Source organism: Nomascus leucogenys, chromosome 20 (assembly GCF_006542625.1).
Source record: "Nomascus leucogenys isolate Asia chromosome 20, Asia_NLE_v1, whole genome shotgun sequence".
NCBI classification, from domain to species: Eukaryota; Metazoa; Chordata; class Mammalia; order Primates; family Hylobatidae; genus Nomascus; species Nomascus leucogenys.
The window spans coordinates 74,969,791-74,982,557 of record NC_044400.1 but is presented as its reverse complement, the minus strand read 5'-3'; the positions used below and the strand labels follow the sequence as shown (position 1 = coordinate 74,982,557).

The following is a 12,767-nucleotide window of genomic DNA, read 5'->3' as shown; positions in this document are numbered from 1 at the left end:
AGGAACTCCAACCTGGAAAGAAGCTAGAGATGGTAAATGGCAAAGGAGACCGAGTCAGAGAAACAGGGAGAGCGAGGTGATAGGAGTGGCAAGACAAGAACTATAAGGAGATGTGAGTGAATATTAATCAGGGGTCACGTAAGAGGCATGATGGGCATCCATGGCACGTGGCTACATGGAGGTCCTTGGTGACTGTAATAAGGATGCTTTGAGTGGAGTGGTTGGGGTCAGGCTGGAGAGCCTGCAAGAGGAGTCTGTGTATAGAAAGTCGTCAGAGAAAGTTAATGTGAATAGGAGCAGAAGAGGTGATGGGGATGTGAGTCAATGTGTGGGACATGGGTCAAAGTACAGCAAGGATTGCAGATGTGGAAGGGGTGAACATGGGGGACTTGTGTCCAATGGCATCTGTATTGAGTCCAATGGTACCCACATGAAGGATGAGGAAAAGCAATCAACTGCAGGGGAAAGAAGGAGGGCGATGGTGGCGGGAGTGAGAAGCCAGGAAACAGCCACTGGGGAGTGTGGAGAGCTGTCTTAACAACAAGCCTGGTCAGGTTGCGGGAAGGTGTTGAGGGCCTATTCATGGCTCAGTAGTGGAGAAGACAGTTGGGGGGAAGATGGTGGGTGTCCGGAGCTAACACTTTAGGTCAAGCTTGTCCAACCCTTGGCCCGAGGGCCACATGCAGCCCAGGACAGCTTTGAATGTGGCCCAACACAAATTCGTAAACTTTCTTAAAACAGTATGAGATTTTTTGGGGGGTGATTTTTGTCTTTTAGCTCATCAGTTATCATTAGTGTATTTTATGTGTGGCCCAAGACAATTCTTCTGCTTCCAATGTGGCCCAAGGAAGCCAAAACATTGGACACTCCTGCTTTAGATTTGAGAAGAACTGAGGGAAGCTGTGATATCAGCTGTGGTCCGAGCATGGCTTTTGTTGGGATATGCCATGTCCATCCAAAATTGGGACACCTAGAAACTGAGGTCAGAGCAGATGAGCAACCACAAATGTGGAGGAAGAAGCGAGTACAGAAACGGGTGGAAGGAGAAGAGAAGGCAATGAGGGGGCATTTGCAATGGATATTCCTGTAGGATGTGACTAGGGCAAGGGAACATGGCCACAGGGCAGGTGAAGAGTGCTCAGCAGACCCCAAATGATGAAGCCTCTGTGCTGAGAGAGAGGAGGCCGAGGACAAAGAGACACTTATGCATTCTTCCCAGAACGTATGTTGCAGATAGAGAGCATTGTCAGCTCCAGGAGGATGTGGGTGGTGGGTTGTCCTTTCTGGGTCACTGTCAACTCCCATCTTCTCCTACTCCCCATCGGAAAAGGCGCAGGGTTGTTAAATCAATAAGAACCCACTGCCAGGGGAGCTGTATCCAGCAGAGGCTCAAAACTGTGTGTCTTACTCTTCAGAGATCACTACAGAGCTGAAGACACTTTCGTTGTCCCTGGGACATCACAGTGGGAAACTGCCTGCCTGTGCAGTGCAAGGCCATGTACAGACAGTTTGCACCCCAGGCATGGACTCTGAAGCCATGGGTTCAAATCCCAGCTCTACAGCTTACTAGCTGTGTGATGGAGAAAATTACCTCACCTCTCTGTACCTCTATTTTTTAAGGTTTCAAATGGAGGAAATAACAGGACCTACCTCAGTTGGCTGTTGTGAGGATTAAATGAGTTCATGTATGTGAAACACATAGCAAATGCTAAATGCACCCAAGCAATCCTCATCATCCCCAGAGGCACAGCAAGTAATAGCCTCTGTGGAACACAGAGAAGGTGTTCCTTGTTCATAAGCGCCTCGTGGAAGGGATGATGTCTTAAAACTGGTTTTAAGAAAAAAGGGGCTGGGTGCCATGGCTCACACCTGTAATCCCAGCACATTGGGAGGCCAAGGCGGGTGGATCACCTGAGGTCAGGAGTTCATGACCAGCCTGGCCAATATTGCAAAACCCCATCTCTACTAAAAATACAAAAATTAGCCAGGCATGGTGGCACACACCTGTAATCTCAGCTACTCGGGAGGCTGAGACAGAAGACTCGCTTGAACCCAAGAGGTGGAGGTTGCAGTGAGCTGAGATAGCATCACTGCACTCCAGCCTGGGCAACAAAGCAAGATTCCATCTCAAAAAAAGAGAGAGAGAAAAAGGAGAGGGGCCCATTTGGTCTTTGACTAGAGAACCCTAAACTTCCTCAAAATAATTTTCTAAGGCTTAAATAAGATAATAAACAAATAAAATCCGTAAGATGAAGCACAACCTCCGTGTATGGTGAGAGCTGTGAACATGCTAGCTCCTGTCTTTCCCATCTGCAGTAACAATACTAAAATCACTGCTATTCAAGACTAATGCTCTGCTGATGCCCACAGGTGCAGTCATACTGGTTCTTAAAAGATCAAAATGCTGTCCCCATTAGTGAATAGCCACCTCCCCAGGTCCCCTGAATGCCCATTTGCAACCTAGGCAGCCCATGCACCTTTCTGCAGGGCCTCCTCACAACCTAGCAGCTGCAAAGTTAATATCCAGTGCAGCAGAGGATGAGGACTCTGCTCCAGGCAATCTGACTGGCCCCTACCTAGGCTGCACCTGGGATTAAAGATTTAGAAAATGACTTCTGCTGCTGCTAATAAGACCTTGTGTCTGATGCTATGCCAGGCCCATGTTAGAAAGAAAAACAACCAAAGCTCGGAGAAGTAACTTCATCCACTCAACCTGTCACAGAGGTTGGATCTGAGCCCAGACAGCGTGAAGGCAGACCCTCACTCGGAAGCTGAAGTTGGGTAGAAGGACCAAGATGACGAAAAGACACTGATGAGCGTCAGTGTATCCAAATGTTGGCAAACTACGAACATGGACTTGTTCTCCCAATCCCGGTTCTTGCGAGCTGGAGATCACGCTTCCTTGAAGTGCCTGCAGTTGCTGCCTCGGACACCATCCACTCTAAGATGTGGCACTTCAGAGCAAAGCCATGTGCGTCTGACAAGTCGCTGGCCAACAGCTCTGGACAGAGAACCCCACAACACACCCAGGACCCTGAGTTCTCTGATTCACACTTGGCTGTGACTTTATTCTTAATTTTCAGGGTTGTCTGCTGACTTTGGCATGAAACTAAAGTGGATCGCAAAACAGGAAATTGAAAGTGAATGTAAAAAATAGAGCAGCTTTAAGGTGCAGGGAAAGAGAGAGAGGGAGTAAGGTGCAGGAGAGGAGGAAGAGGGGGAGGAAGGGAGGGAGAAAAGAAAGAAGGGAAGGAAGAGAAGAAAAGAGAAGGAAGGAGAGAGAGAGAGAGGAAGAAAGAGGAAGGGAGGAGAGGGAGGAGGAGGAAGAAGGGAGAGAAGAAAGACAGAGAGGTAAAGGGAGAAAGGAAGGAATAACAGGAGTGGAGTGAGAAAGAAAAAAGAGAGAGTGATTACCAGATTATGAGACACTGGAATAATTACTGTAGCCATAATCACTCATAATCAACTTCGTTTTCTGGATTAACACTTGTCAGATACCACACTAAGCACTTTATGTGTGTATTCCCCCTTAATCTTCACCAGAACCCTGTAAAGTTGATTTCAAATCCCTCAGTTTTCAAATCTCTCATTCCTGTTGTTCTGTAACAATCTCGGTAATTCTTGAAATCCTCTTTGAAGCAGATCCAGGTCTGTGAGCGTGACTCACCTGTCTCCTGGGGTTTCCCTTGCCTGTTCTAGTCTAAAGAGCAAATGGAGTACGTTTCATATATAGATGGGCTGTCAATGTAATCAGATGTAAATCCAGGAAATTGTCAATTAAAGCAACAATTAAACTCCATCCAGCTGTTACTGTAAATATTTTCTAATGCCCATCTTGATAAGTGATTAATGGCTAACTATTGATGGCTAGTTCAGCTTATTACAAACACGCTCAGGTGTGCATCAGCATATTCTGGACTGGGAGTCCGAAGGCAGAAGCATGTCAGCAAAACCACTGCTGACTAATGGACTCAACTCAGCTTCACCTCCCTGGGGGTCAGATCCGTTCTTTTTAACATGAGGATGTGCCCAGCTCAGGGCCCACCTGCCTGGTCTGAGGGGAGGATCAAGTAAATGACATGGAAGAGTGGTAAAGCAGGAACCAAGAAGTAGGCAGATTGAGTCCTACATCCAAATGAGCAGGACAAATGTTTATGGAGCACCATGTGCCCAACATTGTCCTAGATATTAAAAAGGCCACAAAGAAGGGCAAAGCTATTATTTCTATCTGGTAATTCACAAGCTAGCCTAAAGGAGGAGTTGATGGAAGGGACCTACATTTAGGAAGCACCCACTAAATGCCAGACACATGTTGTGCACAGCCTCATTGAATCCTAGAGCAGCCCACCAAGGCTTTGTTATCTCTATTCAATGGCCTGGGATACTGAGGTTCAAGAGTTCATACCACTTGCCCAAAAGCACCACGTCTGTGGGTGAGAGTCAAGGTTTAAAGAGAGTCTTCTGCTCTTACCTTTCTCCTCCCCATCCCCCATTTATGCTGCTCTATGGGAGAGCCCCTCACTAGGAGGGGATGAGCTCACCAAAGTGAGCCTCAGAGCGTTGGTGTCAGAGATCTTTCTCTTTTCCTTTGGGCAGTCCAGCGTCAAAGTAGACACCTCATTCTGGAGCATCCCCCATGTTGAGGGTCTTGTGTCCCCCTCACCTTCCAAAAATTTCCCCCCAGCAATGATCCCATTCCTCTTCTGCATCATCAATTTCTTTCTCTGTATTGGATCTCCCCAGGCTATGTACAAAAATGTCCTAGTGTCACCCATATTTAAAAAAATAATCAACTAAAAGTTGTTGGCAAGGATGTGGAGAAATTGGAACCCTTGTATAGGATTCTCTTTGCTAGTGGAAATGTGAAATGGTTTAGCCACTGCAGGAAATTGTTTGTTTGTTTCTCTAAACATAAAATCACCACATGACCCAGCAATTCCACCACTATGTCGATGCCCAAGAGAACTGAAAGCAGCTGCTCAAAGAAAAACTTGTGCACGAATGTTCACAGCAACGATATTCCAACTACCGAGAGGTGGAAACAGCCCAAGTGTCCTCCAGTGAATGAATGCATAAGCAAAATGTGGTCTATCCATATAGCGGAAAATTACTCAGCAATAAACAGAAGTGAAGCGCTGATACAGGCTACAACACGAATGCACCTTGAAAACATTCTGCCAAGTGAAAGAACCCAGACACAGGCCGGGCACGGTGGCTCATGCCTGTAATCCCAGCACGTTGGGAGGCCAAGGTGGGTGCATCACCTGAGGTTGGGAGTTCAAGACCAGCCTGTCCAACATGGTGAAACCTTGTCTCTACTAAAAATACAAAAATTAGCTGGGCGTGCTAGCAGTCACCTGTAATCCCAGCTACTCGGGAGGCTGGGGCAGGAGAATTGCTTGAACCCAGGAGGCAGAGGTTGCAGTGGGCTGAGATCTCACCACTGCACTCTAGCCTGGTCAACAGAGTGAAACTCTGTCTCAAAAAAAACAAAAAAAAAGAACCTAGACACAAGAAGCCACATCTTTTATGATTTCATTTACATGAAATGTCCAGAATTGGCAAATCCGTGGAGACAGAAGGCAGATCAGTGGTGGCCCAGGACTGGGGGAAGGGGCAGTGGTTGCAGCAGCCTCACAGATAAGCAGCAGTTGCCCTTGGGAGTGATGGAAATGTTTTGGAACTGGATGGAAATGGTGGTTGTACAACACTGGAATGTACTAAACGCTGCTGAATTGTTTACTTTAAAATGGTTAATTTTACACTATGTGATTTTACCTCATTTTAGAAAAAAAAAAGTGTCTTTGATCCCGTCGCCTCCTGTTAACCACCCCATTTCCCTGTTCCCTGTTACAGCAAAACGATCCCAAAGAGAACTCGCTTCGCCAGCTTCCATTCTCCCCTCAGCACCGCACCATTAAAATTGCTCTGAATGAGCTCATCAACAAGCCACATCTTGCCAGAGCCAACAGTCAATTTCCTACAACCTCCCGGCATCTTCAGTGAGGTTGACCTCTCCTCTTGGTGGTGCGGTGGTGCCATGGAGCTTCTATCACAGTGGTGGCAGCTTCTGTTGCAGTGGTGGCAGCCTCCTGAGTCTGGGGCACTGGGGCCGAATGTCCTTTGGTAATGGGGGTAGAACAGCCTACTCAGGCTTTTTTTTTTTATTGATACATATTAGATGTACACATTTGGGAGGTACATGTGACAAGTTGATACATTTGTATAATCAAAATCAGGGTAATTAGGACAGCCATCACCTTAAATCTTTATCTTTACACTAGAAGCATTCACATTCTCCTCTTGTAGGTATTTTGAAATGTATGGTTGATTAATAACTATAGTTACCCTGCTGATCTACGGAACACCAGGCTGTATTTCTTCCATTTGTTGTTTCCATGAATCCACCTCTCTTCCAGGCTGTTTTCTGCACACTTCCAGAGCCTGGATCTGCAGCCTCCCCATTGATTTGCTCACGAGACTCCCATTAAATTCCCTTTCTGCCTGGGCCCCTCCAGGAGGGTTTCTGCTGCTTTGACCAGGAACCCAGCTGCCCAAGCAGCCCCTTCGAGCTGCCACACCAGGCCATTCTGCCCTCAGCTCCCTCATCTGGTTGATGGGGGTCCCACAGGACCAAACAATTCCACGGTAGGTCGGTCCTGACATGGATTTGACAACTTGGGTAAAGAAATGACTGTGAGTAACGTGACTCCCTTTTCATGAGAGAAGCCCGTAAATGCGAATGCAGCACTCGAGGTCCCCTCAGAATTTCAGTGGTTGAAAAGTAGAGCTGGATGTTCTAAGATTCAGACCCTCATCCTGGCTCCTCGTTTGGTTTTGAAGGAAGGAAGAACGAGGCCTTGACACCCACACTGGCTGAGGTTCCAACCCTGGGTCTGCCCCCAGCCAGCTGTGTGAGCTCAGGCGACTGAGTTAACCTCTCTGAGCTCAGCTTCCCTACCTGCATCACGGGAAGGACAACATTATCCCTGCATAGAGACCAATAATAATGCATGGACATCATACACAGCAACTAGCAGAGACTTGCAAATTGTAGAGACTTTTAATATCCCTAAGTCATGGTGCCTTCTAGGAAGGTGGGCAGTTAACATTCTGCAATCTGTCTAAACTGAACCTTCCTGCAAGATGCAGCCCAGGGAACACTCCTGCCAAAGGCACCCTGGCATTAGGTCAGAGGGTTGCCTCTGCCTCCTTCCTGTCCTAGGGAACCTGCTGGATGGGCTCAGAGAAGTGTTGCATCCCAAGCACTAATCACAGAGCTTCCCCCACAGCACACCCAGCACTCCCAGCACTGCAGCCTCTGTGCCCCTCAAGGCCCTGGGGTGAAGCTTCAGCCCAATCCCTTCCAGCCTTCAAAGTCTGAAGCACTAATCACAGAGCTTCCCCCACATCACACCCAGTGCTCCCAGCACTGCAGTCTCTGTGCTTCTCACTGACCTGGGGTGAAGCTTCAGCTCAATCCCTTCCAGTCATCCAAGTCCAATTAACTGATGACATTCTCAAGAGGGCTGACATCTGCCCAGTCTCCTTTATTGGGCAGATCCACGGGGTGTCTCTGTTTTTCCTGGGTGTGGCCGCGACCTTTGTAACATGAGCGGCTCCTGAATGCCTTCCAGAGGACTAGGACGAGGTTGGCTGACGAGGACATAGATTTTCTAGGCTCAACTCTTGGAATTCTGATTTAATGGATCTGAGATGGGGCAGGGCTTCTGAATTTCACCAAGCACCAATCTGCCCTATCCCCGATGCACAGTCTCCAACCAAACCATTGGCTTCTCAGTGCCTCCCAGACTCTAGCCTCGGCTTGCCACCTTGATGATGGGATGCTTTAGGTAGCTTTAGCTATCCTTTTACTTGGGTATGTCCTAAGCCAGGGGTTCTTACCCTGGCTGTTCATTAATGTATAAATGTCCAATGTATAAAATCTCAAAGCCAGGCTCCTCTTTGGACGAGAGGATTTATTTTTATTTTTATTTTTTTATTTTATTTTATTTTATTTTATTTTATTTTATTTTTGAGATGAAGTTTTGCTCTTGTTGCCCAGGCTGGAGTGCAATGGCACAATCTCATCTAACTGCAACCTCTGCCTCCCAGGCTCAAGCGATTCTCCTGCCTCAGCCTCCCGAGTATCTGGGTTTATAGGCACCCGCCACCATGCCTGGCTAATTTTTGTTTTTGTTTTTGTTTTTTTTAGTAGAGATGGGGTTTCGCTATGTTGGTCAGGATGGTCTCGAACTCCTGACCTCAGGTGATCTACCTGCTTCAGCCTCCCAAAGTGCTGGGATTACAGGTGTGAGCCACTGTGCCTGGCAGAGAGAATTTTTTTTTTTAAAGCTCCTTGGGCAGTTGCAAGGTGTGGTGCTGTTTAAAGTAATCACTATCTTAAGTAATGATATGAATGAAATCTAATGGTAAAATATATACATAAAAACACATGCATATATATGAATACCCAAAACATGTTCATGTCTATCAAAGGGAACAAAGTTTCCATTAGACAGGAGGATAAATTTTCTTAATCTATTGTACAGTATGATGCGCATAGTTAATAATAATGTATATTTCAAAATTGCTACAAGACTAGATTTTAAATGTTCTTACTACAGAAAACTGGTAAGTGAGGGGATGGGTTAGCTTGATGGAATCATTCTACGTTGTATCTAGATGCCAAAAGATCACATTGTACCACATACATATATACAATTATTTGTCAATCAAAAATAAATCAATCAATAAAATACTCTGTATGATACTGTAATGGTAAATAAAAGTAATTATGCCTTTGTCCAAACCCACAGAATGTACAAAACCAAGAGTGAACCCTAATGTACAAAATGACCTTTGGGTAATTTGGGTGTGTCAATATAGGTCCCTTTTACTTGTAAAAAATGCAGCATCCTAGGGGGATGTTGCTCAGGGTGGGGGTGGTAGGCCATTCAAGTGTGCGGGTGTGGGGGGCATGTGGGAAATCTCTGTACCTTCCTCATAATTTTTCTGTGAACCTATTGTAAAGCTCCTCTAAATACAAAAACAAAAACGTGCTCATCCACAACCAACCAAAAGTCATCCTGGCTTTCATGTTTTGAGAAACTGTAAACTAGATGCTAAAAGGCCTTTCCTATCTTTCTGGTCCAAATCTAGGAAATGACAGGATTCTTCTTATCGAGCCCTCTTATGTATTAGACCCCACCAGGCTGCTTTGCATGTGTGATGGCATGGCGCCCAACAGCAGCCCTCAGCAGAGGTCATGATCAGCCCCATTTCATAGACCTGGAAACTGGGGCTTAGGGGCTCCCAAAGCTGACTCTTCTAAAACTAAGAAGTTAGCTGCAGAGAACTCAACCCCAGCTGCATGCCTCTGCTTTCTATCATGTCAGGTGCAGAAAAGTGAGTGGCCCTGCCTTTCAGGGGGCTTAGATTGAGGAGCTGGGATTCCATTTTTGTTACTGGTTTGTAACATCAGCTAAGCAGAGGCCTTCCAAAGGACTGGCACCAGCGACCAAGAATGCTCAGAGGAGCACGTCACTCTGCCGACAGTCCAGATTTAGCACTGTCACCCATGCCATTCCCTCCCTCTGATTTCTTCCAACATGAGACACAAAAGGATAGAGTTTCACTCATATAACAGAGGCCCAGCTTTAATAATCAGCACCATAATGATCAGAGTTTTCATTGTTCAATTGTTTTCATGGCTAACAGGCTGGCCCATGACCTTTCATTCCCAGCAAAGCCTAATTGCATGAAAGCGCCACACAGTTTGAAAACAGGCTGCATTATTTACTGATCCAATCTAATTAGCTTGCAATTCCCAGACCAGCTTTAGATCAATGAGATGTATTGTGTGTTCTCCCACGTGGGCAAGGAGGCCTCTCTGCTCCTGGGCAGCCCAAGACAGCTCTGTAGTCAGAAGATGAGTCTTTGACGGCTTCCAAAGCATCGTCTTAATGGGCACAGTAGGATGCTAGAGGGGATCCCCCAAATCTATTTTATTTTTAAACAGAAAAGAGTGAATGTTTCTGCTTATGAAATTCTGGAAAGTTAGTCCTAGCCAGGAAGGGGCCGGAGGACTCCTGTTGCAGAACTCCTGCCTTGCAGAAATCAGGAAACCGAGACTCACAGTGAAGCGGCCGGTTAGCAGAGCTGGAGAAGGATGTCCCATGTCCTGAGACTGACCCCATTCTTGATCCTGAGCACTGTAAATACTGTGCCGATTAAGATTTAGCCACTGTCCCCTGGGAATGCACTGGGAACGAGGGTCACCAAGAGGTCACAGGCATAAAAAGAACATTCCTGCATATTGTTATTTGTGCTCTGACAGAGGCAAAACAAGGCGCTGGAAAGGAGGCAGTGTGTTTGTTTTAACTTCACTCATTCATGCGTTCACTTATTCATTCGATGGTGTATATTGAGCACCCACCTTGTGTCAGGCCCACTCTATTCTAGGCATTATGGACCCAGAGCCAACAAGGTGGGAAAAGTCCCGCCTCCAGCTCCTCACACCAAGTGGGGCATCAGACTAATTAACCGCACACTTAAATTGACGTTCAGTTACCATTATAGCAAACTCTAGAAAGTGGTGTAAGGTGATGAGAGAGGCAATATCAGGAAATTCTGATGTGATAGGAGGAGTGGGAATTAACTGAACACGTGTAGATGTGGAATTATGGGTTGGGTGGGGGTCCAGGCAGAAGGAGCAGCAAGGGTCAGGGCTGGAAAGAGCTTGTGTGTGAGGGTTTGAGAGACTGGTGTGGTGGGGTTGTCAAGGCCTGCCTTGTGATGAGGTTAGGGATGTGGGACCGCAGCCTAAGAGCCATGGGAAATCTAGATGGTTTCTATATTTGGGCAAGGGAGTTGGAGGATGATCAGGGGAGCTCTTTACAAAGATCTCTGTGGTAGATGCAGGCTGCTGGGCTGTCAGGGTTGGGGAGAATGGGGGGATGGTGACAAGGTGAAAGCAGAAACCAAATTTGGCCCACATAAAAGATGATGCTTTTACCAAGTCAAGGCTACTAATAGTAAACGAATCCAAGGATCACAGAGACAAGCCCTGCCAAGTCCTTCATGCACACAGTCCTTGGCCATGGTTGACAGGAGACCTGTGTAGCTACTGTCATTACCCAGGCCGTGCAGCTCTCACACCCTGCTGGACAGGTGACGTTTATCCTCTTTCAAAACTCTCCAGGAAGTATCTTGTGGGAAGGTAGTGAACTTTGGCTCCAATGGCATGGTGAGGTTGCAGTTCTGATGACCCAACCATGACCATGGGCAAGTTATGTAACCAAGCTGAGTCACCAATTCTTCGTTCATACAGAAAAATTTGAGTCTCTCTTTGCAGGTCAAGTGCTGCAATTAAAAAGATGCATGTAAAGCCGGGCGCTGCCGAGCTGTTCACTAAACCTTAGTCCTCCCCAAAACCCCACCTGTGCACAGGCTGCTCCCTCATCCCTTTCATGTGCTGAGGAGTCTCTGAGGGTCTAACTCAATTTCCTCCTTCTGTCCAGGGCTCCATGAAAATCAAATTTCTGCTCTTAATGGCTTATTATCACTCACTTGAGTGTGTTATGTGGGATTGTGTTACAGGAAAGAGCTAAGGTTGTTTGTCTTGCAACAGATGGGATAAGTAAGTTAGAGCTTCGGTATGTCACCCCCACTGTCTATCAGCCCGGCTGCTGCCCACCTTCCTGTCTCCACTGGAGGCTCATCTATCTACTCCCAGGCGGCTTCCCTCTGACTCAGATGGCTTCCCGGCAGCCGAAGCATGAATCTAGAACAATCTCTTCCCCCCGCTCTGCTTCTGTGAACACACTCACCCCTCAAAACTTAGCCTCAGTCTTGCCTTTTCCAAGAAGTCTTCAATATCTACCCAGAAATCTTCTGGATGAGGAACGGTGTTTTATAAACACTGGACTAAGATATCCCAGCCTGGCTTCCTCTGAGCATCTGGCCTGCTTAAAATATGTATGTGGGACAAGCAGCTGTGTGGCCGAAGCCTTGCTCCATGTCTAAGGGGCAGACTTCCGTGTTAGTTACCCCAATACGGCCACTCTCTGCTTCAGTGAGCAAGCTCTCTGCACTTGCCCGCTTACCCACTCACTCAGCAACACCTGCAGCTGCCTGGCCGACCTGGGTGGGGCTGCAGACGCCAAGGTGGGAAATGGGTCTGGCTGTGCTTGTGGGCTGTCATCCTGGTGGTAGTGTCCAAAATCCAGGGCGAGGGCCGCCCAAACTGTTCCCTTAAAGAACCACATGAATCCCGTTTCCTTAAGCCCCAGGGCTAATGTCATCCCAAGCCCTTCCACCCTGCAGAGCTTTCCACCCTTTTCAAGGGCTTCCCCCGCTGGCCCCTTTTCTCCTACTCTGTCCCCAGGGATGTTTTTCTCTTACTGACTCTCTCCCCTCAGCAACACCTCCAACACCCACCAATCTACCCTGATCTGAGCCCGTCCTGACATATACACCACAGAACGTCCCCTGCTGGATCGGCTTCCTACATCCCCTTGGGGGAATCAAAAGAAGAAAAGTAACAAATCTGGAGAACTATTATTATTTTATGACTCAAAAGAAATAAGAAAAGTATGGAGTCAAACTGAAGCATACATTCAATACACATTTTTCCAGGTTTTAATCATTTCATTAATTAAACCCCGTACATGAGTGCATGCACACAAGGAGCTGATGGACACAGAGACACACCCCCCAGCCCTCCTGCGACCCCGCACTTGTCAGCCAGGAATGTCCTGGCACAC

At 47.1% G+C, this 12,767-nt stretch overlaps 1 protein-coding gene across 1 annotated transcript in view; it reads right to left on the bottom strand.

Annotated features, from left to right (window-relative positions):
- The window catches only part of SLC2A9 (solute carrier family 2 member 9), a 197,763-nt gene extending 185,494 nt beyond the window's left edge, over positions 1-12,269 (bottom strand). The window contains exon 1 of the mRNA XM_030801107.1: positions 12,108-12,269. Coding sequence (XP_030656967.1) covers positions 12,108-12,269 — 162 coding nt within the window. The remainder of the gene's footprint in view (positions 1-12,107) is intronic.
- Positions 12,270-12,767: the final 498 nt, after the last annotated feature.